The sequence below is a fragment of the Juglans microcarpa x Juglans regia genome, chromosome 1D (genome assembly GCF_004785595.1).
Source record: "Juglans microcarpa x Juglans regia isolate MS1-56 chromosome 1D, Jm3101_v1.0, whole genome shotgun sequence".
NCBI classification, from domain to species: domain Eukaryota; kingdom Viridiplantae; phylum Streptophyta; class Magnoliopsida; order Fagales; family Juglandaceae; genus Juglans; species Juglans microcarpa x Juglans regia.
Genome location: NC_054594.1, coordinates 31724161 through 31749294, shown reverse-complemented (window position 1 = coordinate 31749294; position 25134 = coordinate 31724161). Strand labels below are relative to the sequence as shown.

At 41.6% G+C, this 25134-nt stretch overlaps 2 protein-coding genes across 2 annotated transcripts; both read right to left on the bottom strand.

Annotated features, from left to right (window-relative positions):
* Positions 1–1429: 1429 nt before the first annotated feature.
* Positions 1430–4409, bottom strand: LOC121256394 (probable pectinesterase/pectinesterase inhibitor 21). Its single transcript, XM_041157187.1, has 3 exons — positions 4334–4409; positions 2562–4159; positions 1430–2306 (listed from the first exon to the last, which is right to left on the bottom strand). Exons 2-3 carry the CDS (start codon positions 4129–4131, stop codon positions 1615–1617), a joined length of 2262 nt encoding a protein of 753 aa, XP_041013121.1. The 5' UTR covers positions 4132–4159; positions 4334–4409; the 3' UTR covers positions 1430–1614.
* Positions 4410–6308: 1899 nt separating this feature from the next.
* On the bottom strand, positions 6309–12324 carry LOC121256387 (probable acyl-CoA dehydrogenase IBR3). Its single transcript, XM_041157172.1, is given in 18 exon segments — positions 6309–6708; positions 6839–6943; positions 7200–7352; positions 7721–7930; positions 8052–8136; positions 8224–8366; positions 8561–8755; positions 8916–9181; positions 9343–9460; positions 9551–9631; positions 9633–9650; positions 10088–10207; positions 10509–10586; positions 10865–11050; positions 11254–11385; positions 11479–11619; positions 11803–11937; positions 12029–12324. Coding segments are annotated over 18 exon segments (2493 nt in total). The 5' UTR covers positions 12164–12324; the 3' UTR covers positions 6309–6516.
* Between the last annotated feature and the right edge of the window lie 12810 nt (positions 12325–25134).

Sequence of the window (25134 nt, the reverse complement as noted above, 5' to 3'; positions counted from 1 at the left end):
AAATTTAGCTAACTAAGTCGAAAGAAGTACGACTTCAGATTTTCACCATCACGTTGTTTGACAGTCAAGAGGTAAGCTGCCAGGCATCTCCTCTTCTCACTTGTCAGGAATTGTGTCATAAAGAGGCAGGCGAGCTCCTCGAAGCTATCTACTGTTCCTGACATCAGCGACCCAAACCAGGTCTAGGCGGCCCCTTTCAGTGTCAATGGGAAGGCTCGGTAGGCGATTTCTCCTGGAAAACCATGCAGGGTCATGTGAGCTTTAAACGTCTCTAGGTGCTCCAACGGATTTTTGAATCCGTCGTACATTTCCATCTGGGGGACCCTAAACTTGGGGGAAGTGTTACTGCCATGACCCTCACGTTGTATGGGAGGTCGGTACTGATGAATAGCTGGTCAACAGTGGATGTCGTATCTGTCTTCTTAGCCATCTTCGCACATTTATACCCAAGCTCTCGAATTTGGACGTGCATCTTGCGTCTCTCCTCCTCCGCCGTGGCATCAGTAGGACCCACCCCGAATCTTCGTGTTTGTTGCTGCTCGGTTCTCCGCCTCCCACTAGCTCTTCGTTGGTGCGCCTGAGGGCCGCATTCTCCTAGCGTAGCATCCCAGCTTCTTCCATCAACTTCCTTACTGTCTCCTCCATACTTGTGAGTCTCGCTTCCATCGTCCCTTTCTCGTTGTCTCCTCTTCATGTAATTTGGGATTGCGTCGTTACTGGCATGCGAAATATACGCTTTTATGGAAAAATAGATCTCACAGATGGCACCACTTTGATGTCCTGTTTCGTAGCCCAATCACTTCCGTTATAACCAAGCTCACGCCACCTGCAACTAAGAGGAAGAAAGGGCTCCGGTGATGTTCGGAATCACTCCGATGTCAAAGTCAATGAACAATCCACCAGTGATGAGAATAACTCTAAAGATCACAAAGAACAGTCAAAGATTTTAGAGAGAGAGACCTCCCGTAGAAGGGATGACCATTAGTTATTTTTGATTTTAAATGAAAGTTTAAAATATTATTTTTTAATATTATTATTGTTTTAGGATTTAAAAATGTTGAATTAGAATTTGAAAAAATTGAATTATTTATTATATTTTGTATGAGAGTTTAAAAAAATTGTAACCATAAAATTTTTATGTCTATCTCATGCCCCAAACAATTTATATTTTTGATCGATCCAACGGTGTGTCAGGCCTACGTAAAAAGTTTAAAGGGGGCTGCTAGAGCCAAGTACGTGCAGTTGTATAATATATGTACGTGATATGATATATCGTATCGTTGTGTCGTAAATTCGCAATACATTATGCACAAAATGAGAGGAGATAATAAAATCATTAATTAACCATGAATGCACATTGATATATTGTTTCTCCTATATATATATATATATATATTTGACCTCAGCATGATGGGGATTCACATGAACATCAACATGAAATTTCTCTCATTCTTAGGCTTTATTAAAGATGATGATCTGGTGCTACGTACAGTTCTTCAGAAGGCAAGAAAAATAATGATGGGGGAAAAATGTAGATAGCTTAATTAATGAAGGTGGAGACCGGTTTGATCCTTTATATATAGAGGGCTAACTATGAGCTGTTATCTTCGTGAATTACATCAAGCCAGAAACGTAAGGCACTCCGACGGGCTTGATCCACTTATCGCCACCAATGAAGGTTCCAGCAGTGAATTTCTTGGCATGGTCCAAATTGATCTTCTTGATGCCTCGCCATTTGACTCTATTGGTCGTGGCCGCACCAGGACCATCGTTTTCGACCTCAGTGTAGAAGAGTGTGTTGAGAGCGAAGTCACCCATCCATGGCAACCAACCCTCAGGCTGGATGAAGCCCTCGATATGACTCTGCATAATGATGGTTCTTGAATATTGCTTCCATGGTCTACCAAGGAAAGCCTTGTTCTTATCCTTGAGTGGGAGATATGCTGGTTCGGCGGTGAATGTGCATCCCTGAAGGACGAGTGCGGTGGGCTCGCGCCTGTCTATCCTCCCTTGGGCTGTTACGATGCACTGCTGGTTGTCCATTGGCTTCCTGACGATCATCTTGCAGTTTTGGAACACTGCGGCTGCGTTGCCAAAAATGAAGTCGATGGTGCCGGAGATGGTGCAATCTCGATAGAATTGGCGGTGGGTGTGGGCATAGAGGGTGTCTTGGTACCCATCCATCTGGCAGTTAAAGAAGATGGACATGTCGGATTGGACGCGTAGTGCCACAGCCTGGTGCTTCGCAGCTCCTGCAGAGTTCTCGAATCCAATGTTCTTGGCCACGAAGTTGCTTCCAATCGCCGCTGCAACAACCAAAAGATAATAAACCCTTTATGCTATCATAAAATATTTGGAAAGGAAATAGAATACATAGGCTCAAAACATACTCTCCTTTTTAAGCGATGGCATAATAATTAAGATACATGCTAAAAAAACGTGTAGCAGACCTTAGAAGAAAATGGAAGATAGGCTCAATATTGACTAGTCTCTTTTGTGTTTATTTAATTTAAGCTGAGAGGGAAAGAGAGGCACAAAGTGATATGCATATATGTACTTACAAACTGTGGCAGTCTTGAATGTGGGGGTTCCATCGACGAAGTTCTTGTTTCCTGTTATCTTGGTCTTCGTGGGGCCATCTCCAATCATAGTAACGTGGGTCATGTGCTTGTCAAGCATTACATGCTCCTGATAAACTCCTGCCTTGATATAAATCACGAAGGTCTTATTGTTGTTCTTGGGAATGTCCACGAGTGCTTCATTGATGGTCTTATACTTGCCACTTCCATCCTTTGCCACCACTACGTCAGCCTTGATGTCCCCTGTATTGGTAGACCCCAGAAGCTTCCTTTGATGGCCATTGATCCATGCAGGGAGGCGGCTTCCATTATCATCCTCAGCGTGGTGTACATTGAAGCCGCTTCCATTATCCCAAAGAAGCTGCCGGTTGGTGGACTTCCAGGGCTTCCTCTGCTTGTCAGCGTGCCTTTCGTCGAAGCCGCTCCCATTATCCCAAAGAAGCTGCCGGTTGGTGGACTTCAAGGGCTTCCTCTGCTTGTCAGCGTGCCTTTCGTCGAAGCCGCTCCCATTATCCCAAAGAAGCTGCCGGTTGGTGGACTTCCAGGGCTTCCTCTGCTTGTCAGCGTGCCTTTCGTCGAAGCCGCTCCCATTATCCCAAAGAAGCTGCCGGTTGGTGGACTTCAAGGGCTTCCTCTGCTTGTCAGCGTGCCTTTCGTCGAAGCCGCTCCCATTATCCCAAAGAAGCTGCCGGTTGGTGGACTTCAAGGGCTTCCTCTGCGGGTCAGCGACCCCTTCGTCGAAGCCACTTCCATTATCCCAAAGTAGCTGTCGATTAGTGGACGTTGGGTCCTTATCATGTGGTTCATCATATGTTTTACGGAAGCCGGCTCCACTAGGATCCTCATCCCAAAGAAGCCTCCGGTTCAACCCTGGAATTTGAAGATTGGTCAAGACATTCGAGATCTCGGTCACCATGGCAAGGCCATTCTTGGTGAGTTCTTGTGTAGTCTTCAAAACCTCCTTCATCTTGTCCCCGGCATCACCCGTGGTGTTCTCGAACCCATCCAAGCAAGTCTGCTCGTAGGTGATTGCACCACTAAGCCAGACCTTGAGGTCGGCAACGTAATCGTCGAGCTTGCTGACGTCGAAGGCACCGATCTTGTCGAAAGACTCCTGGAGATCATCGACGGCATAGTCAAGGAGCTCTTTGCAGTTCTCCAAGGCTTGAGATGCTCTGGGGTCCTTGGCTAGATTTTTTAATGTGGTGGAGTTTGTAATTGCTGCATGAATTTCCTGAACTGTGACATGGAAGCCGATCTTGATAAGCTCTTTAGGGTCGGTGACGTTCCCAGCCGCCGAGGACAAGCTTTTCTCGCAGGTTTCTTTATAATCAGTGGGCTGGCAAATGGCCTTAACTGCCTTCATTGATGTTGAAACCTCACCATTGCCATCAGATTTAGAGGATCCATCAGCCTTGTTACGAGTCGCGCCGACGGCCACAGCAGCTACCATGGCCACCAGCAAAAGGGACGAGACGCCAATAATGGCATACTTCTTGTTTTTCTTCTGGTGTCCATGGTTGGATACATCATTGTATCCTCCAAAAGCCATTTTTTTAAATGTTTTTTCTTATAAATCACTGAGGGAAAAACAAAAATAAGAACAATTAGTAATTAAGATGCATGTGCGTGTGTGTATATATATATATATATATATATATATATATATATATATTTCTGTTTCTATTTATTTTAGGTTTATTCCTTTGATCATACTATTACAATACAAGATAGCATGCAACGTACGTACGTACCTTCAAATGAAAAACACACTACAGAGCTGCTGGGGCAGTCTTTTTTGGGCAGGGTTTATGATGCCCCTTGCTCTGACATATTATATTTTGTCGATGGAGGCATATTTAAATTAAAAGGAGAGGTCAACCCAAAAGATCGTTACAAACGTGTGGTAGAAATGTCCTCACAAAAATAGATCGTTAGTTACAAATGTTTTCCAAATTTGAGAGCTGCTTGAGCCTCGCATTAATCTTAGCCACTACTGTTTATTTTTGTTCCATTTTTTGCGCATAATCATCCATCCAACTACTAGCTACTATTATTTTCTTTCTGGTTGAGGCTTTCAAATTATAACTATTAATAAAAATTATTTAAATTTTAGGAAAAATTACATTACCATTCTTTTTAATTTAATTTGTATCCCCCACATTATCAAGACTAACGACTAATTGGACCAATGACAACCATTTTTCGACGATTTATACCCTTATTTTAGATATAGCCATTAAGATCAACCAAAAAGAATATTACATGAGTACTCATCATGTGGAACAATCATGACAGCAATTAAGGTTGTGATTGAAATTGCAGAGTCTAAAAAAAATGATAGGTTGATATATGAGAAAAGATATTTGCAACCGTGAATTGCGCAATCACCATATAATCACTTTGAAAAAAGTGAATAAAACATGGGACCTATATAAAAAAAAAAAAAAAAATTTAATAGTGAACCTCACTCTTTTTCAAAGTGATTACGCGGCGTTTACACACTTCACAGTTGTATGTAAAATTACTCTTTCATCTTTCTTTGAGCTTAAGATCAAAGAAAACAACTTAATTCGTTGTTTATCCTCATGCATGATGAATTTTTGAATTGCTTTTGCTGCTGCAAGAAATTAAATTTTCAAGTTTAGACGTCGGTCCATTACAATAGAAATTACCCTCAATTTGATCCCAACTTCTGATTAAAGCTTTTTACATATATGCACGGAAGTATCTGATCTTACTGACTATATATGATGTGGCCTCTTTCAGAAGGGTCTAATTGGAGCGTGACAATTAATGTATATTATAAAGTTTTTTCAACCTTTGTATCACACAATTATCAAAGTTATCTAAAAAATATCACGACTTCAAGTGATTTTTTCCCATGAAGAAGCAGCTGGCATGGGATGGGATTTCAAGCGCTCGGTATAATTTTCACAACCAGTCTGATGAGCAACATTAATTATTCTCAAATCTCTGCCAAATTCAAAGCACTGCATGAGTTTCCAGAAACAGAACCCAAAAATCTAAAGAAATCAGGACTCTTTTACCACTCGGAATGTGCCGAGCGAAGGAAATTAATGTGGTCGGAATGTGTTCCCACTCAATGGCAATACTGGCTCGCCCGACCCAAGACGAGAGTTGGAAGTTTGAACCATGTGACTCGGGCAAAGGCCTTGGGCTATGTGGATCCTAGAATCGGAGGGCACAGCGTGGTGCCGGTTTCATAGAGCAAGGAACACCTCCCTCTCCTTCCCTTTTGCTTTCACTTTTGTCGTGAATAATTTTTTGTTTGGATGTTAAAGGTTGCGTATTTTATGAGTTTAACGGGTATTTATTTTTATCTTATATTGCAATTGCTGTGAGATGCTTGTTGAAGAGCTCCACTACCTTAGGCTTGGACAAAGGAGCAACTTCCAGCGAGATGGGAAAGCAGAAAAGATAACGGATGCAAGAAACCTGAATTGTGGTGGAGCATGCTCAATGCATGACTGACGGCAGAGGCTAGGCACGGTACTGGTGGTTGCCGTGGAAGGGAGTGTGGGATGGTAGGGAGGCCCACTAACAAAGGAAGCTCGGTAGAATTCAATGACCTACTTTTCCAGCTCTCAACTTGTAATTTGGATTCCTCAATTAATCTTCAGTCAACAACCAGACAGCAGCGTTCGACATTGTTGCACACAAGAGAGGTCTGTTATGACTCTTTACTTGAAGCTGGATTTCACCATATATGCCAAATCAGTCTTTATATTATTTTACAAACGGATACAATATTCTACCATCAAGTAATCAACTTTTTTTTGGGTCTGTCTCAGGCTGTCGTTGCGGGGACAACTACAGTGCCCTCCCCTTCAGATTATTCTCGCCTTTCTTATTTCAATCAACAGTAAAATTAGAAAACAAGGGATTCTGCTTAGAGAAATTCACTTCAAAACTTTCAAAGCTTAGCTCTCTGCAGTTCTAACTTGGCAATAGTGCCCAAATGGACTTCATCGGGGCCATCTGCGATTCGCAAGGTTCTTGCCGTGGCCCAGAGATGTGCCAGTACAGTGTCAGAGGATAAACCAGCTGCACCATGCACTTGCATTGCCATGTCAAGCACCTTCAATGCCATGTTTGGAGCTGCTACCTGCTCCACATTCCGCCAGGCCGTTTTTAAAATAAAAACTCAGTAACTTAATAGCATATCGGATCACTACCAAAATAACAATAATCCAAGATTTGATTCTGTCACGTTGTATTTTACAACAAACCATTACCTTGGCCATTGCTATTGTCCCGCGGGCTTTTTTGTTTCCAAGCCTGTCAAGCTGGTCAGCTGCTTCAAGAACCAACAACCTGGCTTGCTCCAGCTCTATCCGACACTGAACGACAAAGCCAATTTAGGAAGGTTGCTATGTATACATAATGGCCAGGAGGAAAACCTAATAGCATCTGATAATAGAAAGGTGTACCACTAGAAGTTCAACGTAAAATCTATTTCTACTTTTTGGATCATTAATCCATTGGAATAATTGGTCCTCTACACTGATTTAAGCTTGAACTATCACTTCCATTTTGTGGTGTATAACAACATAAAATATCTCCATTACTTTATGGCAGGGACTAGAATCATTATACCTTAGCAATATTCGAAAGGAATGAACCTTGCTCTGCTATCAACTTCCCAAACACTCTTCTACTGAGAGCCCTTTGAGCCATCATCTGCATGCCACGCTCAGCAGCACCAATCAGTCTCATGCAGTGGTGCAGCCTTCCTGGGCCTAGCCTACCCTGCAAGTAAGCGAGTGCAGAAAGATATCAAGTGGTTCCACCAACAGGGAGCTCAGTACACGGTAAACTATACATATTTTTATTCACAAAACCCAACTGTCAATCACTCTCAAAATAATATCTATGCCTTCACAATTATCAATCATTTCTAATTTCAGTGGATGAATTTCAGAAACAACAATTCCAAAACACAATAAACAGCCAGTAACATGTTAGCTCGCCAAAATCTCAAATTATGTCATAAGAAATGAATTTGTTGAAGCTTATAGAAATGCAAAGTTTGTTCAAAATTCCATGTACTATTACAATTTGGTTGCCTAGAAACTGCAAGCAGTTGGTTACTCGGGAAGGCGCTGAACAACTCTTACCTGCGCAATCTCAAATCCGCGCCCTTCTCCCAACAGAATATTCTTTGCTGGCACATGTACATTCTCAAATGATACTTCTGCATGCCCATGAGGTGCATCATCAAATCCAAAGACTAGAAGGGGTCTCTTTACACATACACCTGGAGTCTGGATATCCACTAAGATCATAGATTGCTGCTTATGCTTAGCTGTGGTGAAGTCAGTTTTTCCCTGTACTCGTAAAAAAAAAAAAAAAAATCAGTTTTCCTCTGTATATTGTTCAGATCACACATTTTCAACCGCATGAATAATCATTTGGACTTTTTTATCACTATGCTGAACAAGAACTAACCATGACTATGAGAAGTCTGCACCTCGGATCCATGGCCCCACTGGTCCACCACTTTGTCCCATTAATGACATACAAATCTCCTTCTCTGTGCACAGAGTGAACAACCAGTCACGACAAATAGGCATGTGTCATATATAGTTATATCCCATTACTGAAAGCTGCTTCCTACTACCTCTTAATAGAAGATTCAATATTGGTAGCATCAGAAGATGCAATTTGTGGCTCTGTCATTGCAAATCCAGACCGAATCTTACCCTCGAGCAAGGGAATAAGCCATTCATTTAGTTGTTCTTTATTTCCATAACGCAACAATACCTAAAATGAAAAGTAAATTTTGATAACCTGATGGTGCGAAACATACATGCAGTAGACATTTTTCTTGAAGAAAACCTCAACCATATCATTAATCTCACAGATTCGAAAATATTCAAAGGTGTGATTCGCCAACTATCAATAACCTGATAAACTTACCATACGTGAACCTTAAAGAATCAGAAAGTTTCATATACCTCCATATTTCCAGTGTCAGGTGCTCCACAGTTGAACACCTGTGGAGCCCAAATGGAACGACCCATGATTTCACAAAGATATCCATATTCAAGGTTTGACAGGCCCACACCCAGTAAGTGATCATGTACACCTTGTGGGAGTGCATGGTTGCTCCCATCAAAAATCAGCTTTCTTGCCCTAACGGCACTATCGGACTGCACACAAAACACAAAGGTAAAAGTGAAATATGTTCAATAGCAAGAATGTCAACTTTTCTACAAACACAATAACAAACTGCTCACGTAAAATGTATAAACTTCAAAAAACAATAAATAAGTATAGAATGTAGGGACGTGAATAAAAATTAAGACGTACAGGTATCCATAGGTTCCACAAGCCTTCCTTCTTTGCTAGCTCTTTTAACTTCTCCTCTTCTGGATGCACTGTCCAACGTGAGGTAGACTGGGCAAGTTTGTTAAACTCATTTTCCATAGGATATATGTGATCGTCCATGAACTTGATCAATCTATTTCTCAATTCCAGCACCTTTTTACTAGGAACAAACCTGCCCCCTCCATTTGAAATTCCTTGATCTTTATTCTCATTTCCAGATAGTTTCAAATAGTCTTGTGGAATTGGAGCTGGTTTATCAAAAGGAAAAAAAAGCTCAGGCAATAGCTTTGGGTAATATAAACAATCTGGGCGAGTTACTATCTTTCAATCCGATAAAACCAATTTATCAGTGTGCTGAAAAAATTGTTTAAGTTGAAGGCTGACAAAATATATTAAATTGGTATGGTACCAGATGGAGGATGCTCAGGAAGCACAGATTCTCGTTGAATGAATGCCCATGCAGAGTCGATAAACCCATTAGCTATTTTTCCTGCAGCTTGGGCACGCTTACCTCCTGAAGCATTACCCTACATTGTCATAATAGAGGACATATTATCCTGATGTGTTCACTTCCCATGACAACACCTTTTTCGCCTATTCAACATTTGAGAAGATACCATTATCCATCTATCGTATACTCCTGCATAGATTGATGCCCCACGGAACAAGGAAAAGGCAATATAGAACTTCCACTCAGCAAACAGGCCACGGTCTCCTCTGCATTGCCCATGTGTCCAGAGTGAGTCCTTTAAGCAAGTTTAGCGGAAAAAAAACATCTGATTTACCCGCTACAACCATTTAATAGAGCACACAGGATGACTATTGATAGCACATAATAACAAAGAAAATATAAGGGTGTAGAATCCATCAGTCTAGCTAGTAATGGAATTAAAACACGCCGTATGGTCACTTATATTCAATCAAGAAATTTTATGCATCACATATTTACTCTGTAAAGCCTTAATGAGTGATGGAGTATTGTTACTTCCTTTCCAAAAACCCTCACTGGCTGTTATCTTGAAAATCTAAATAATCAATTTCTTGATGATTTCCTGAATTTCTTCTATAGTGGAATTTTTTTATAAGTAAAAATGAAAATGGGCAAATGAGCATACAGACCTCAATTCAATAATTATAATATATACTTGACTTACAGCCGCAGAGCAGTATTCTGCCAAAAATTCTGCCTGTGAAGGAATCCCGTCTGGAGTTCCAGTAAGTTCCATTCCTTGATTCGGTTGTGCCTTTCCAAGGTCAGCATCCACAATATAATGCTGCAAAGAAAGAAAGTAACAATTGAGTTGTAAATGAAATTTAATGAGCACCTAATTGTTATATGGTTCGATTTGAGACTAACTACCAATGTTTCAATTGGGTGTTGTATAGGATAGGAGGTAGATCAGGTATGTTACCATACTAGTGTACTGAAGCCAAATAAATAAAATTGCCAACCAGAAGTATTCCAATCATTGAAATCAGAGGTTAAGAGAGAACAGTTTTAACACACAGTTAATAAGTACAATTATAGAAAGTCTCTTTCCATGCTGATAAGTGATTTCTTCAAATTTTTAATACCAAACAGCTGTATGCAACATCACACATTTGGTTCCCCAGAGTAGACAGTTCCCAGTCAAGAATGCCAATAACTCGATCCTGCACCATTAAGGATATCTGATTAGTTGTGCAACCTAGAACATCTATACTGTTAGCATGTGCTGATCATTGCCCACATTAAGAGTCAACTATAGTATAGAAAGTAATAACACGACCTATCTGATCCAACCATAAATATACATTTTGAAATTTATGAGTTACAAGAATTAAAATTTACTGCCTGTATTCAAATGATTGAATGAAAACCCAAATTCCCAAATCACACTGGATAAAATACATGTATTAAAGCAATCAGAATTTTTTTTGAAGTACCAGACCTCAATGGGATGAAATACAAGATTATCAATGCGAAAGTCTCCATGAACTAGGCCTGCAATTGGTCCTGAAGAATCTTCAAGAGGAATGTTTTGCCGTAGCCAATCAGCCAGCTGGAGCATCTTCAGATTTCTCTCAGGTTTACCATCGCCCGTAGAAGCTATATACTGTTTAGCCCACCTCTCTACCTAAAACAAGAACAGAATTCAGATCACGGGATAAGTTTTTAGTTTCCTTTTCTAGTACATTTTGGATGACAGTTCCATAATTACTATTTACTGGTGCATGACCCAAAGCAGCAGGTAGTCATTCTTTAAGCAGCTTTTCAAGGTACAATATCATCATGTAAATAAAACAAAATCAAATTAGGAATTGTTCTTTAGAAAATTACCTGCCGCTTACAATAGTTTTCCCGGCGCCCATATTTTCCAAGGCCAATGGCATCAACATTAGCAGAATGTAGAGAAGCTAAAGTTTTTGCAGTTTCTTTATATATCGCCCTCCTCCTCTCCGGAGCTTCACCCTAATCAGCCGTAAACCAATTTTAGCTGACTTGACGCTAAATTACATTCCACGAGTCAACATCAAACGCAGCATTGAGGCCGAAATGACATACCGGCAGCCTGGGATCTATGAATATGCGTCCATCCAAATACTCCATGATGTAAAACGCAGTTCCAATTACACTCGGGTCGGTACACAAGCAGAGAGCTTTCGGAACCGGGACTTGGGTGTGATCACCCAGTGCCCGGAGAACCTGGGCCATCAATAATTGAAGCGGGAACGTCATGAATTACATTGTTTTGCCACTAAACTACAAGCAAGCCAGGCCAAACAGCTATATAGCAGCCTAAGTTCAAATCTTGAAAAATTATTATTACTTTCTTTTCGGAGCAACCAGACCAAAGTAAAAATGATATTATAAATGATACATAATCACCTGAAACTCTCTCTCCACAGCATGAGCAGACTCGAGCAGCTTCCCAGGGGGCTTCTTTCTCAAAACATACCGTTTCGCATAATCCCCCGAGCTCACATCCATGAGATAGGTAGGGTTCGATTGGCCGTGTCCAAACTATATGTATATGATCAAACGCACAAGAAAACCCCATCAAAAATTTTGAAAGAGAAAAAAGAAGCAAGGAATAGTAAGAGAGACGGAGGACCTGAGAGACGGTGAAATTAGTGGGAGAGAGAGGGAAACCAGGGACGTTGGCGGAGGCGTAGCTGAACAAGGCGTTGAGGTCAAGCGCGTGAGCTGGGTGGACTTGCCCCACCAGATCGGATGTACGATTCGCCATACGTCTTCGATTCTAGTAGGTTTCGGTTTCAAACAGATCAACTTCTGAATCGAATCGGCTCGTAATAGGTTTGTTTCGAGGATAGGCTTTGGAAACTCAGAGAGACAGAGAGCTGACCAGTTAAAAAAAGACATATGGTGGGTCAGAGACAGATTTTCCAGTTATGGTGGGCAACTTTTCCAATTCAAGGATCGAGTGCTTTTGTCGACTTCGTTTGGGTTCCTCCAAAAAAAAAAAAAAAAAAAAAAACTTGCTCGTTTGGGACTCCAATTATTCATATAATATTATTTTCAATTAGAATATCTTAAATATTAAAAAGAAAAATGCTACTATTTCCGCTGGATCTTCCCACTGAATCTTCCGCTGGTACTTTTTATTTTATTTTTATTTTTTTATTTAATGATTAAGTAAGTATTTTTTAATAATATTATAATTTTTTTTACTTTTTTAAAAATATTTAAAAATATTAAAAAATATATCTAAAAAAAATCATAAAAAAAAAATACACAAAACAACTAGTGGGAGCCCCCCTGTGGGAGCTCCCAGCGGTGGGAGTAGCACCGCCCTATTACAAATCAATAAGAAGAAAACCTAATATCACAATTAAATTAATTTGTCAAATTATAAGATATAATATAAATAATTTATTTGATGATAAATAGTTTATTAAAGTTTTATTAACTTTTACAAGCTCATATCTTGAATAATAAATTAACACAATTAAGTAGCTGACTATCAATATTAATTTACGAAGAATTGAAACATTTTAGTAATGGGTTTTATATTATTTAACAAATTAATCACGCTATTATATTTTCATAAATAAATCAGTCATGAACTGCTCAATGAGAACTTTAAGCCCACTTTCTGTTGAAACTTGAATCAAACTTGAATAAATAAAGCATAGTCTATAAATCTTGAGCAAGCAGGGGCTATATACTTTGTGATAAGAAGATAGGAAAGCCTGACTGTTGGAAAGTAGTGCAAAGTCAATTTTAGTACAACTAATCCACAGGTCAGCACGCGCCCCACTATGGTGTTGTCCAGCCGTCGATCTTCAAGACAACCGAATGTGGCACCAAACGGAGCGGCGAGTAGCCCGCACGCGTGGGTCGAAGTTCCGGCGTCGTTCAGCACGTGGCTTTCACGCACCACCGGGGAGCCATCTGCCAACGCCACGCGCGGTGTTTTTGGAGTCTATGAGTTCGGGATCTCCAAGATCGACTGTCGGTTCTCTTCCCAGAGTGGTGCGTGTACTGCACGCGCCATAGCAGCCTCTGTGCACTGCTTTTTCTTTTTTGTGCAGTGTTTTCTTTGTAGTTTCTTTTGTGTAACCTAGTTTCTAGGTAAATAAAAATCCAAAAAAAGTAGTGCCTTCGGACTTTGGTCCGAATGGAGTTGTAGTCCCCCCTCCGCGTTGATGGGTTTTGGTGGGGTTTGGTATACCCTACCCTGCTTAGCGGGGGGTATGGGGCTTTGTAACCTCTGTCGTGGACAGAGGTGGTAGTTTCTCTAAGATCTAGGTTTTTAGAGATTTACTGTCTGGACTAGACCATGTTAATCACGAAAGTGTACTGGGAAGTTACTAACGATTGTAATTGGCTTGTTTTTCAAGTCAACTTTGTAAGTCCTCTCTCAATGAAGGGTAATATCCATTTTATCAACAAAAAAAAAAAAAAGAAATCCATAGAACAAAGGCACCGTGGATTACATTCATTGTTATCTTTGTCGCCCATCTCCTATTTCATCTAAAGGTAGTGCCGATCAGTACTTACTCTCCTTTATTGATGATATTGGAGAAAAATATGGATTTATTTTCTGAAGTAAAAGAGTGAGGTGTTTGTCACTTTCAAGCAATGGAAGAATCTAATTGAGAAAAATATAGGCAAGAAAAGAAAGTGAGCCAGAACTACAATGGCATGAAATTTTATGGAGGTGAACTTGAAGCATTCTGCAAAAATGAAGGCATTGTTAGGCACCTTACAGCTAGACACACTCCACAACAAAATAGAGTTGATGAACAGATAACAATGACTCTCTTGGAGAAAGCCTGTAGTAAACTTTCAAACTCCAGCTTGTCCAAAGATTTTTGGGTTGAGGCAGTCAACACAACTTGTCATTTGGTGAATCGTTCTCCATCTACGACGATTGAATCAAAAACTCCCGATGAGATATGGTCTAGTCCTTCTACTAAATATTCTAATTTGAAGATATTTGGTTGTCATTGTTGAGGACGTGTTTCACACTACCAATTGCACGGATGACACTTGCAGCAATGAAGAGATGGTGCTAGTTGCCTTGTGTAAACTCCGATACTTAAGTCAGTAATAATATGATAATAAGTATATAAAAATAAAGATGAAAATAATGTTACCTCTACCGAGTTATTTATAGAAGGATGGGACGTGATGGTGATCAACTCTAATCACTAGTCCTGTGTGCTTATCCTTTGTGATCCCGTATTTAACTAGAGAGAATATCTCTTGTTTTGTAGGAGTTATCTCACTCAGGATATTTACATCCAATCCTGAGCCTCATCCCCAGTTCTTTAGTGTTATCTCATTCATAATTATGGTTACGAGTCCTTTATCTATAGGGCTCTTAGCCTTAAGTCATCAACAAGTCTTCCTAGACTTATGTATGTGCTTGACCTTAGAGATGGGCTCAAAGCGCATGGGACTAAATGTCCCATCCAGTTACCCTACTAATTTCCTTTGTGCTGGCACATGGGAAATTAAACAATCATGTTTTCCTTTCTTTCTTTTATTGGTTACTTACCCTGCTAGTTTGTTCGTATTGATTCACTCTTTTCCTTCTTTTGACAATAACCCATGCTAAGTGGCGAGCACCAAGTTCCACCCTTTCTATTTTAGGAAAGACGTGGCTTACGTCAGCCATAACTGTTCCCGCTCATTTAATAAGTTTCAAAAAGAATTGTAACTGCCGGCATAGCCAAACCTTTTGGATTCCCAAGGATCCTCATGATTACCTTTCGTGGGTGTGCTTCACACGCTGTTTCACCTCTCATTACTACTTTCTTTACCCTTCTTTGCTCTTTTGTCTTCCTCATCTTCATTTGTATTCCCTTTTGCTATTTTCTTCGGGTTCCCTCTCACTCCTCTCTATTTTCCTTGCATCTCCTTTCTTCAAGACATTCTTAATAGCTAGTCACAGTCTTGCCAAGAAATCCTCCAAACAGAAGCCCAAATCTTCTCTCCCCCGTCAATTCACTTCCTTTGATGGGTATTCGTGGCACTCAATTCTAGATGTGGAAGACCTCGCCAAACTGAGGGAATCATTCTGCATTCCAGAGTCGGTGGACATGAATGTCCCGGAAAGAGGGTATGTCGATGAGGAGGGCTATGGCAGGGCCATAGCCCTAACGGTTTGCGCCCTTACGAACGGGCTTCGTCTTCTTTTCAAACGCCTAGTGCGTGATGTTCTGCATTTTTTGAAATTTGCTCTTGCCCAGCTTCACATTAAAGCATGGCGCGTGTTGATGTGCACCTGCATCATCTTCCGCCCTTGTTCTAGAGCCTCTTAGGGAGAGGTACCCCAACCTTACGGCAAAGGAGTTCCTTTCTTTCTATGGGGTGGTGTCCTTGCTGCGGAACGTTTGTAGCTTTCGTGTGCGTGGACAACACCTGGTTGCCTTTGAAGGGCATTAATCCAATGCCAACAATAGACCAGTAAGTTTTTCTTGATTTTTGGCGATGGTTGGGAGTATCCCGCCAATCAGATGCTCATTATAGATTACCCTGTTGTTGCCAACTGGGGGTGCATCCCTAATGATAAACATTTGTTGTTGGAGTTGACTGGCAGTCAACAAAATCGTGTGAATCTTGTTCGTAAATGGGCGAAGGACCATGAACACCATGGTCTGTGGTTAGAAGACCTTCTTTCTGACTCTAGTATTGACAGATTTTTGTCGGTGCCTAGTCGCGCCCACGTCATGGGGAAAAAGCTCAAACTGGTTCCCCCTCTGACGAAACAGAGTGCTATCTAGACTGGAGGCCAAAAATGAAGCGTCCTCGCACTATGGGCGCGATGCCTAGTAGCATCGTTGGCTCCCGAAATTGATGCAGGGAGCAGGTGTGGATGTTGTTGTTTCTAGGCAGGCCACGCAAGAGGCATCCCCCGCTAAAGCCTCCTCGCTAGTGAGCCCAAGTTTTGATGACCTAGGTGCTTTGATGAAATAGGCTCTCGAGGACCTCTTGTTAGCCTACGATCTTGGGCTCCCTTCGGGGAATGATTTTGTAGATGCCCCTTTCGAATTCCCCTCAGTTCTTGTAGCGGATTCTGCATTTGGAGGCGGAGTGAGAACGACATAAACGCTGCCTTCACCTTGGGTGTGTTTGGGGTAGGGGCGCTCGATATTCCTGCCCCTGCGGTTTGTGACATCGTGACTAAAGCTAAAGGTGGTGACGCGGCCTCCTGTTTGGGTTTAGATTCCTCCCTCATTCCCTGCCCTGTAACAACTTAGGTGACGAGACTCCACCCACATATCAAGATAGGGTGTCCTTCCCTTCGCCGACGCTGTCGTCATTTGGAGGGGATGGGGACACCACTCCTCACGAAGGTGGGTGGCTCCCTAAAGATGAAGTGGGCATAGAGACAAGGGCCCAGGGCGGAGGTTGGGTTGGTGGGCGAGTAGACCTTTGCCAAGCTGAGTTTGTTTGTGAGCTGTTTGGCGCCCATGTTGAAGGTGGCCTGCCCACGTCCACTCTTGAGGTTACGACAGCCTTGGACCTTACTTTGAGGAGCCAGCACAGGCTGAAGCCAGTTCGATGGGAGACGCCATCTGGGAGGAGTACGCCGGCCCTCATACTTCTTTGCCTCCTTTGGAGGCAGTTATAGAGATGACAAGGCGTTTGAGGAGAATGTTGGCTCCAGTAAGTCTCATTTTCCTTCTTGTCTGTTTTTGTTTGCAGGCGCCTTCTTTGGTGTGTATTGGATTCTAATTTTATCGTGCTTGTGTAGAACATAGAAGCCCTAGTGTCTTAAATCATGGAGGAAAGGACCAGTTTGGAGGAGGAGGTTCGTGAGAGACGGAAGTTCTCCTTATTTGCCAAGCAAGAGAACAACCGCCTCAAGGATGAGAGAGATTACCTGTGATGTTGTCTGGAGCAGGCTGATGGTCATGTCTAGTCCTTGGAGGCTAATCTTGATTCTCTTCGTGAAGAGTCATCCAACCTTCAGTCTGAACTCCTTCATGTTGAGAGTCTCCAAGCCCATGACAGCTTTGCCCTGCATGCGACAATTCTTTGGAGAGGGTCATTTGGTCTTTCTGACCTCCATGCTCGTTCAATGGAGATTCTTTGGAGAGGGCCAAATGGTCTTTCTGACCTCCACTCCCATTTGATGGTGATTCTTTGGAGAGGGCCGTGTGGTCTTTCTGACCTCCATTCCCGTTCGATGGTGATTCTTTGGAGAGGGCCATATAGTCTTTCTGATCTCCACGCCCATTCGATGGCACAATAACTGACTAAAACATATATTCCAAAAGTACAGAATATTGTCTCTGAAATTATGTATAGAGATAAACTTTCTAAGGATAAAACCTTTTTAGGTGCTCGGTGTTTGACGGATGCTGCAACTCTCTTCCATCACTATCTTTGAGTCGGTATGATCCTGGGTGGTTGGTAGCTATTACTATGTAAGGCACTTCCCACCATGGACCGAGCTTCCCTTCATCCTGTGTGGTACTCCCGTTTCTCTTGGGACCATGTCGCTGACTTTAAACGACTTTGGTTTGACCCGTTTATTGAGATATTGCTTTGCTCTTCTCTTGCTGAGGATGTTTTGGACTTCTGCTTCCTTTCTTATCTCTTCGAAGAGGTCTAGTTGTTTGCCAAGAGTTTGGTCGTTCTCTGCTTGATCAAAGTGTCTGGTTTGGTGTGTTGGTAAGCTGACTTCTGTGGGGGCAACTGCCTGACTCCTGTATGCCAAAGTAAAAGGTGTCTCCCTTGTCAGGGTCTTCATTGAGGTCCTGTAAGCCCATAAGACTCCTGTTAGCTCTTCTGCCCATTCGCCTTTTTGATCACCTACTTTCTTCTTCAAATTTTTGAGTAGAGATTTGTTTGTTGATTCTACTTACCCATTTGCTTGTGGGTGGCCTGGTGAGGAGTATTTCACTTTTATCCCAAGTTCTTAGCACCACGTCTTGTAATGCTCATAATTGAATTGCTTCCCGTTGTCTGAGATTATTGCATTGGGGATCCCAAACCTGCACACGATGTTCTTTCATAAAAATCTGGTTAAAACCTTAGCCGTTATGGTAGTTAGGGCTTCCGCTTCCGCTTCCACTCACTTTGTAAAATAGTCAACTGCTACTATCATGTGCTTCACCCGCCCTTTCTAGGTGGGAACGGTCTGACAAGGTCGATTCCCCATTGGACGAAGGGCCATGGGGAAGTGACGGATGATAATTTGTCTGGTAGGTAGTGGGGAATTGGGGCCTATGCCTAGCACTGGGAGCATCACCTGGCGAATTGTTGGGTGTCCCTAAGGGCGTTAGGCCAATAGTACCTTGTCCTTAGGGCTTTCCTTGCCAATGCCTTCCCGCCTGAATGGTTGCTGTAGATGCCCTCATGTATCTCTGCGAGTATATATTGTGCTTCCTCAGGTGAGATGCACCTTAGTAAGGGTGTTGCAAAGCCCTTTTTGTATAGGACACCGTCGATTTTGACAAATTGTGCCACTTTCTTTTTAATCTTCCTTGCTGCCTCCTTTCCCTTAGGGAGCTTTCCTGTCTCCAGATATTCTTCTATTTTACTGGCCCATTCTGGCATTCCAGGCCCTATCTGTGCAACCAAGATTCCAATAGCTGGCACTTCAATCAGCCTCATTTGCAATTCCCATGGCAACTCTGCCTTGTCCCTAGTTGAAGCCCCCTTTGCTAACTTGTCCACCACAGAGTTGTCCACCCTTGGAGTTTGCATTATGGAGAAGTGTTCCAATTGGTCGCATAGTGCTAGTACCTGCTCGAGGTATTTTTTAAGCTTTTACCTATTAGTGACGTAGGCTCCTATGACCTAGTTAACCAGTATTTGGGAGTCTGCCTTAACTTCTACTTGCTTGGCGCCTAACACCTTGGTAGCAAATAATCCTGCTATCAAGGCTTCGTACTCCGCCTCATAATTGGTGACCTTGAAGGCAAGTGTCGCTATAAAATGAAGGTCCTGTCTTGCTTCTATGATGATATGTACTCCTATGCCGCCCTATTTTCGGCATGCTGAGCCATCGATGGAGATTGTCCATGGTTGCCCCGACGGCGGGGCTTTATTCAGTGGGGAACCCACTGAGCTCGGCCATAAAGTCTGCGAGGGCTTGGCCCTTGATGGCGTTTCTGGGAGAGTAGCTGATTTTGATCTCACTGAGCTGGATAGAACATGAGACCAAACACCCAGAGGAGTCCGATTTTTGGAACACTCTTCCAAGAGGATTTTCTGTTAGGACCTTTATTGGGTGGGCATGAAAGTATGGTCATAGTCTTCTAGTGGCCACTACTAGCGAGAATGCCAGCATTTCTATTGGAGGGTATCTGACTTCGGCGCCTCGTAGGGCCCTGCTTGTATAGTATACAGGCGCCTGTGTCCCTTCTTCTTCTTTTACTAAGATAGCTGACACGACTTGGGGGGAGACTACCAGGTATACATACAAAACATCCCTTTGATTAGGCTGCTTCAATAGAGGCGAGCTAGCTAAATATTTTTTTAGCTCTGGAAATGCTTGGTCACACTATTTGTTCCAAGGGTGGTGTACCTTCTTCAAAACTCGGAAAAAGGGGAGACACTTATCCGTGGACCGGGACACAAACCTGTTTAAAGCTGCTACTCTCCTTGCTAGGCGCTGAGTATCGTTGATGGTTCGAGGTGGCACCATTCTTAAGATTGTCTATCTTCTTAATGTTGGCTTCTATTCCTCTTTGTGAGACTATGAACCCCAGCAATTTGCCCGAATTTACCTCAAACGCGCATTGGGTTGGGTTCAATTTCATTTTGTACTTTCGCAATATCACGAAGGACTCCCTAATGTCCGTTAGGTGCTGTGCGGTGTCTTTACTTTTCACCAATAAATTGTCTATGTATACCTCCATAGTCTTCCCAATTTGGTGCTTGAACATCCGATTGACTAGATTTTGTACTTTCGCAATATCACGAAGGACTCCGTAATATCCGTTACGTGCTGTGCGGTGTCTTTACTTTTCACCAATAAATTGTCTATGTATACCTCCATAGTCTTCCCAATTTGGTGCTTGAACATCCGATTGACCAGACTTTTATATGTTACTCTGGCATTCTTCAGCCCAAAAGGCATTACCCGGTAGCAGTAGAGTCCTCTGTCGGTTATGAACGCCGTCTTCTCCTCATCTGCCTTGTTCATCTTTTGATTGTACCTAGAGTAGGCTTCCAAAAAATTCAAAAATTGGTGTTCGGTTGTGGCATCCACAATGACATAAATTCGAGGCAGTGGAAAACTATCCTTGGGGCAAGCTTTATTAAGGTCAGTGAAGTCTACGCACATCCTCCATTTGCCATTGGCTTTTTTGACTAGTACCATGTTGGAGAGCTATTCTGGGTAGTGTGCCTCCCCTATGAAGCCCGCCTCCAAAAGTCTATTGATTTTCTCTGTTATGGGCGTGCATTTCTCAGAGCTGACCGACCTTCTATTCTGTGATACTCTCTTGGCTTTTGGATCAACGCAGAGGTTGTGCTCAATGATTGAATGATAGATCCTAGGCATTTCTTTGTGGCTCTAAGCAAATACATCTCTATGCTCGATCAACAGTTGTTCCAAGGCTTCCTGATACTCTGGCAGGAGCTCGGAGCCAACCCTTGTGGTGGCGGCTAGGCGTTCTGCATGCAGCTTCACTACATGCAAAAGCTCATTGGCTTCGGCTTGTAACAGACTACCTTCACTCCTGGTTTCTATGTCTTGCCCTTCTTCGAGCTTAGGCAGTGATGGCAGCTGTTCTTTCAAATCGTCTACTGAGCATATCGTTGGTGCTCCCGTCTTCAGTTCCTGGACATAACACTTTCGGGCAAATATCTGCTCACCTCAAACTTCTCCTACTCCCGTTTCTATTGGAAATTTTATTTTAAGGTGGTATGTGGAGGTGACCACTTTTAAGTTATTGAGGGTCGGGCGCCCTAATATGGCATTATAAGACGACGAAGCCTTGACCACTAAAAAGTCAGTCATGCTTGTGACTATGTGGGCGCCTTGTCCTGCTGTTACAGGAAGCGCGAGAGTTAAACAACTTCTCCTGAGAAACCTTTCAGCTGGGAGGGAGATGGTCACAATTTGTCGAATGGGATCCCCATTCAAACAAACGCGTCCCAAAATCGAATGCCAGCAGAGCTTCCATTGCCGACCAAGACTCGTCTGGTCATGTAGTTGGCTATCAATAGTATAACAACCAAGGCATCGTCATAGGGGTACATAACACCTTCGCAATCCTCATTCCCAAATGAGATGGTCGGAGTCTTTTATGCCCTAGGGTACTTACACGGCTGATCTGCCATGTATACCTCGTGAGATCTTGCTCTGTGTGAGTGGGCCTTTCTATCGGATGCAGTGGCGTCGCCACTAGCAAATCTGCTTGCTATAGTGAGAATTTCGCCCAGGGGGCCTGTGCATGGTCTCTCATGGGTCGCAGAGAATTATTTCTTCTTTGCTCTTCTTGTTTTTGGCACTTGGGGCTTTTGCCTTGTCTTTCTCGATTGTCCTCCCTCTGTGGCTTCATGTAATCAGCCAGCATTCTTTCTAACTCTCCACTTCCAATCATTTCTTCAATCTGCATTTTTAGGGTGATGCAATCTTCGGTCCAGTGGGAGTAGCTTTGGTGGTAGGTGCAATGGCGTTGGTCTTTGTCAGGAGTGAATTCTTCCCTTGTCGAGTTTCTACCATTTTCCTGTACATTGTGGTTGTTATACACAAGTTGGCACCCATGATCTTGGTGGTTGGTATATCAGTCTTGTCTGTCATCAGGGTGGCTTCGCTAGTTCGATTTCTTGTCTTTGTCTTTAGAATTGTTCTAGCTTTTGTTTTTTGCTTTTGTCTCCTACTTTCGTGGTTCTAGTAGAGCTTGTAGAGTATCTTCTGCATTGAAAAAATCATCTGCTTGATCCATGAACTCCCTTAATGTGGATGGAGTTCGTCTTGCCAATTCAGCCACAGATGGCGCCATTGTTGAGGCGTGTTTCACACTACCAATCACACGGATGAAACTTGCAGCAATGAAGAGATGGCGCTGGTCGCCCTGTGGCCCTGTGTAAACTTCGATGCTTAAGTCAGTAACAATATGAGAATAAGTATATACAGATGAAGATGATGTTACCTCTACCAAGTTATTTATAGAAGGATGTAGCGTGATGACAATCAACTCTAATCACCAGTCCAGTGTGTTTATCCTTTGTGATCCATTATTTAACTAGAGAGGATATCTCCTGTTTTGTAGGAGTTATCTCACTTAGGATATTTATATCTAGTCCTGGGCCTCATCCCTAGTTCTTAGGGGTTATCTCATCTGTAATTATGGTTACGAGTCCCTATCTGTAGGGCTCTTAGCCTTAAGCCATCAACAAATCTTCCTGGACTTACGGATGGGCTTGGCCTAGAGATGGGCTCGAAGCTCAGGGGTCTAAATGTCCCCTCCAGCCATGCTTATTTTCATGTGAATGAAGGTAAGCTTGAGCCAATGGCAAAGAAAGACATATTCATGAGACTATTGGAGCAAAAGGTTATAGACTATGGTGTATTGATCCTAAATCATCCAAATTCATAATTAGTACAGACGCTGTCTCTGATGAATCAATCATATGCTACATTCAAGAAAGGACCTTGTTATTCCGATAGGAGAGGATAGGACTTTACAGAAGCTGACGATACCGACTGTCATCAATTAAACTGGTTGCTGGAGTCCAGAATTTGCCGAAATTGGTGGAGAACCTATCGGCCAATGGTAGAAAATGTTAGAAACTGACGTTGGTCGGTTCAGTTTTGGTTTGAACATAGGTTCAATCCCAAAAATTGACCGATATAATATATATTATTTATTTTATTCTTATATAAAATGTCGTCGTTTTACAACTACATTTTAGAAAAAAATTAATATGGAATGACGTGTCACTTTGAGTTAGGGTTTAATAACCTGAGCCCCTCCCCTCCCTCTTCTTGATCTCGATTCTCTTTCTCTCTCCTTTCTCACGCACTGTGCTGCAGCTGCACTGTCGTATCCTCTCTCCTCTCTCACGCCGCTCAGCTTGTGCCTCTTCTAGCCGATGACATTCATTTTGACCAGTTGATGAGTATACGAAAGTGCACTCTAAATACCCTATTATTGGACTAAAATGCTAAAATATTAATAGAAATCATTGGAATTAATGTGTATTCTTGAATTGAGTTTCTATTTACTTTGGGATACTCTTAAGCAAATTTTTATGTTTAATTTCAGAGTCTATAAAAGAGCAAGTCCAAACCCATTTAAATTCAAAAAACTTTCAAGTGGGCAAGATGTTGGAACAACCTAAGAACTTTCAATGAGTGTAGGACTATTCAAATAAGGATAATGATGGGGTTTGAGAGTAATTCGGATCAGAGTCCAAAATGCGCTAGGAGACAGAATGAATACACTTTAGTATTTTAATCATAACTTTTCTTTTAAATATCGGATTGATACGATTTTTGATGCGTTGGAAAGATATATTAAAGGGATACAAAGTTGTCTCTAATAAGGATTTCTAAATTCAAATTCCTGAAGCAGCTACGTGGCTACCAAGTTGAGTCCTAAAATTTAAGCCATTTTGTGTGCGGGAATATGAAGACATTAAGGTTTGTTTCCTACCCTATTTAAGCACATAATTAGCACGAAATTGGAGAGTTTGAAGGACGAAGATCTGAAATTAATTTTCATGGCCACCGTTTGCTCTATTTTTCTCTTGAGATTTTTGTTGTCCATTATATTTATGGGTAACTAAATTCTCAAGTAGGGCTGGGGATGAACTTGCACATTAGATGGTATTTTTAATTTGTTCTTGATTTATGTATTCGATTTTCAATTACTAAAATTCTTTTGTTTTATCATTCTCAATTCATCGTTAATGTTTTCTTCTCTGAATAATCATAGAATTTATTCTGTTTATGGATTCAGTCATGCTTTTTCTATTGAATTGATTGACTTTTTGATTATGTTTGGATCAATTATTTTTCTATATTGATTTAATTCTTTGCTGCAATATCGCTTCCTGAGTATATTTTCGTCATTGGATTTTCTCAATACTGATAATAATTTACGTATTTTAAAAGTGGTGAATGATTTTTCAAAGGGTTACATTTGGTTTAATCTTGGTTTTTAAATCTATACCTTCCAATTGAGAATATTAGGAATTGAGGTTTCAATTGAGTTATTCAATGAATTAAGAATAATTAAAATACCATATTTGTGCAAGGGATTTCTGACCCTTTACTGTTTGTCAAACTTGAGTACTTTTTCCGTTAGTCACTTTGCTTCATTTTAATTTGTATTTAAAATTAATCTTTGTTTTCCATTAATAATTTAATCTCTTTCTTTAGTTTGTTTGTTCCTTCTACAATTCTTTTAATTTGTCTCTCTGTGGAATCGACACTGCAAAGCTGTGCTATAACTACCGCATTATTCTTTGGGCGTAATCACCAGTCGAGACCAAGCTCTCTCACTCATCTCCTCTGTTCACCTCTCATCCGATAGATTCCTGTGATATGTCTCGTGTCTCTCATCTCTCTGAGCTCTCTCATATCTTTGTTGTAAGGTTGTTGATTTAAGCCTCCTTGACTAAGAGGTAACAGGTTTAGCATGCTGGTTCTTTTTTTTATTTTCCAATTATGATTTATAACAAAGTGCTCGGTTTTGATCTTGTTTTTAGGTTTGATAGTTAATTTTCCTATTATTTGATGTTTAACTTGTCTATTATTGTATGTACAAACATTTT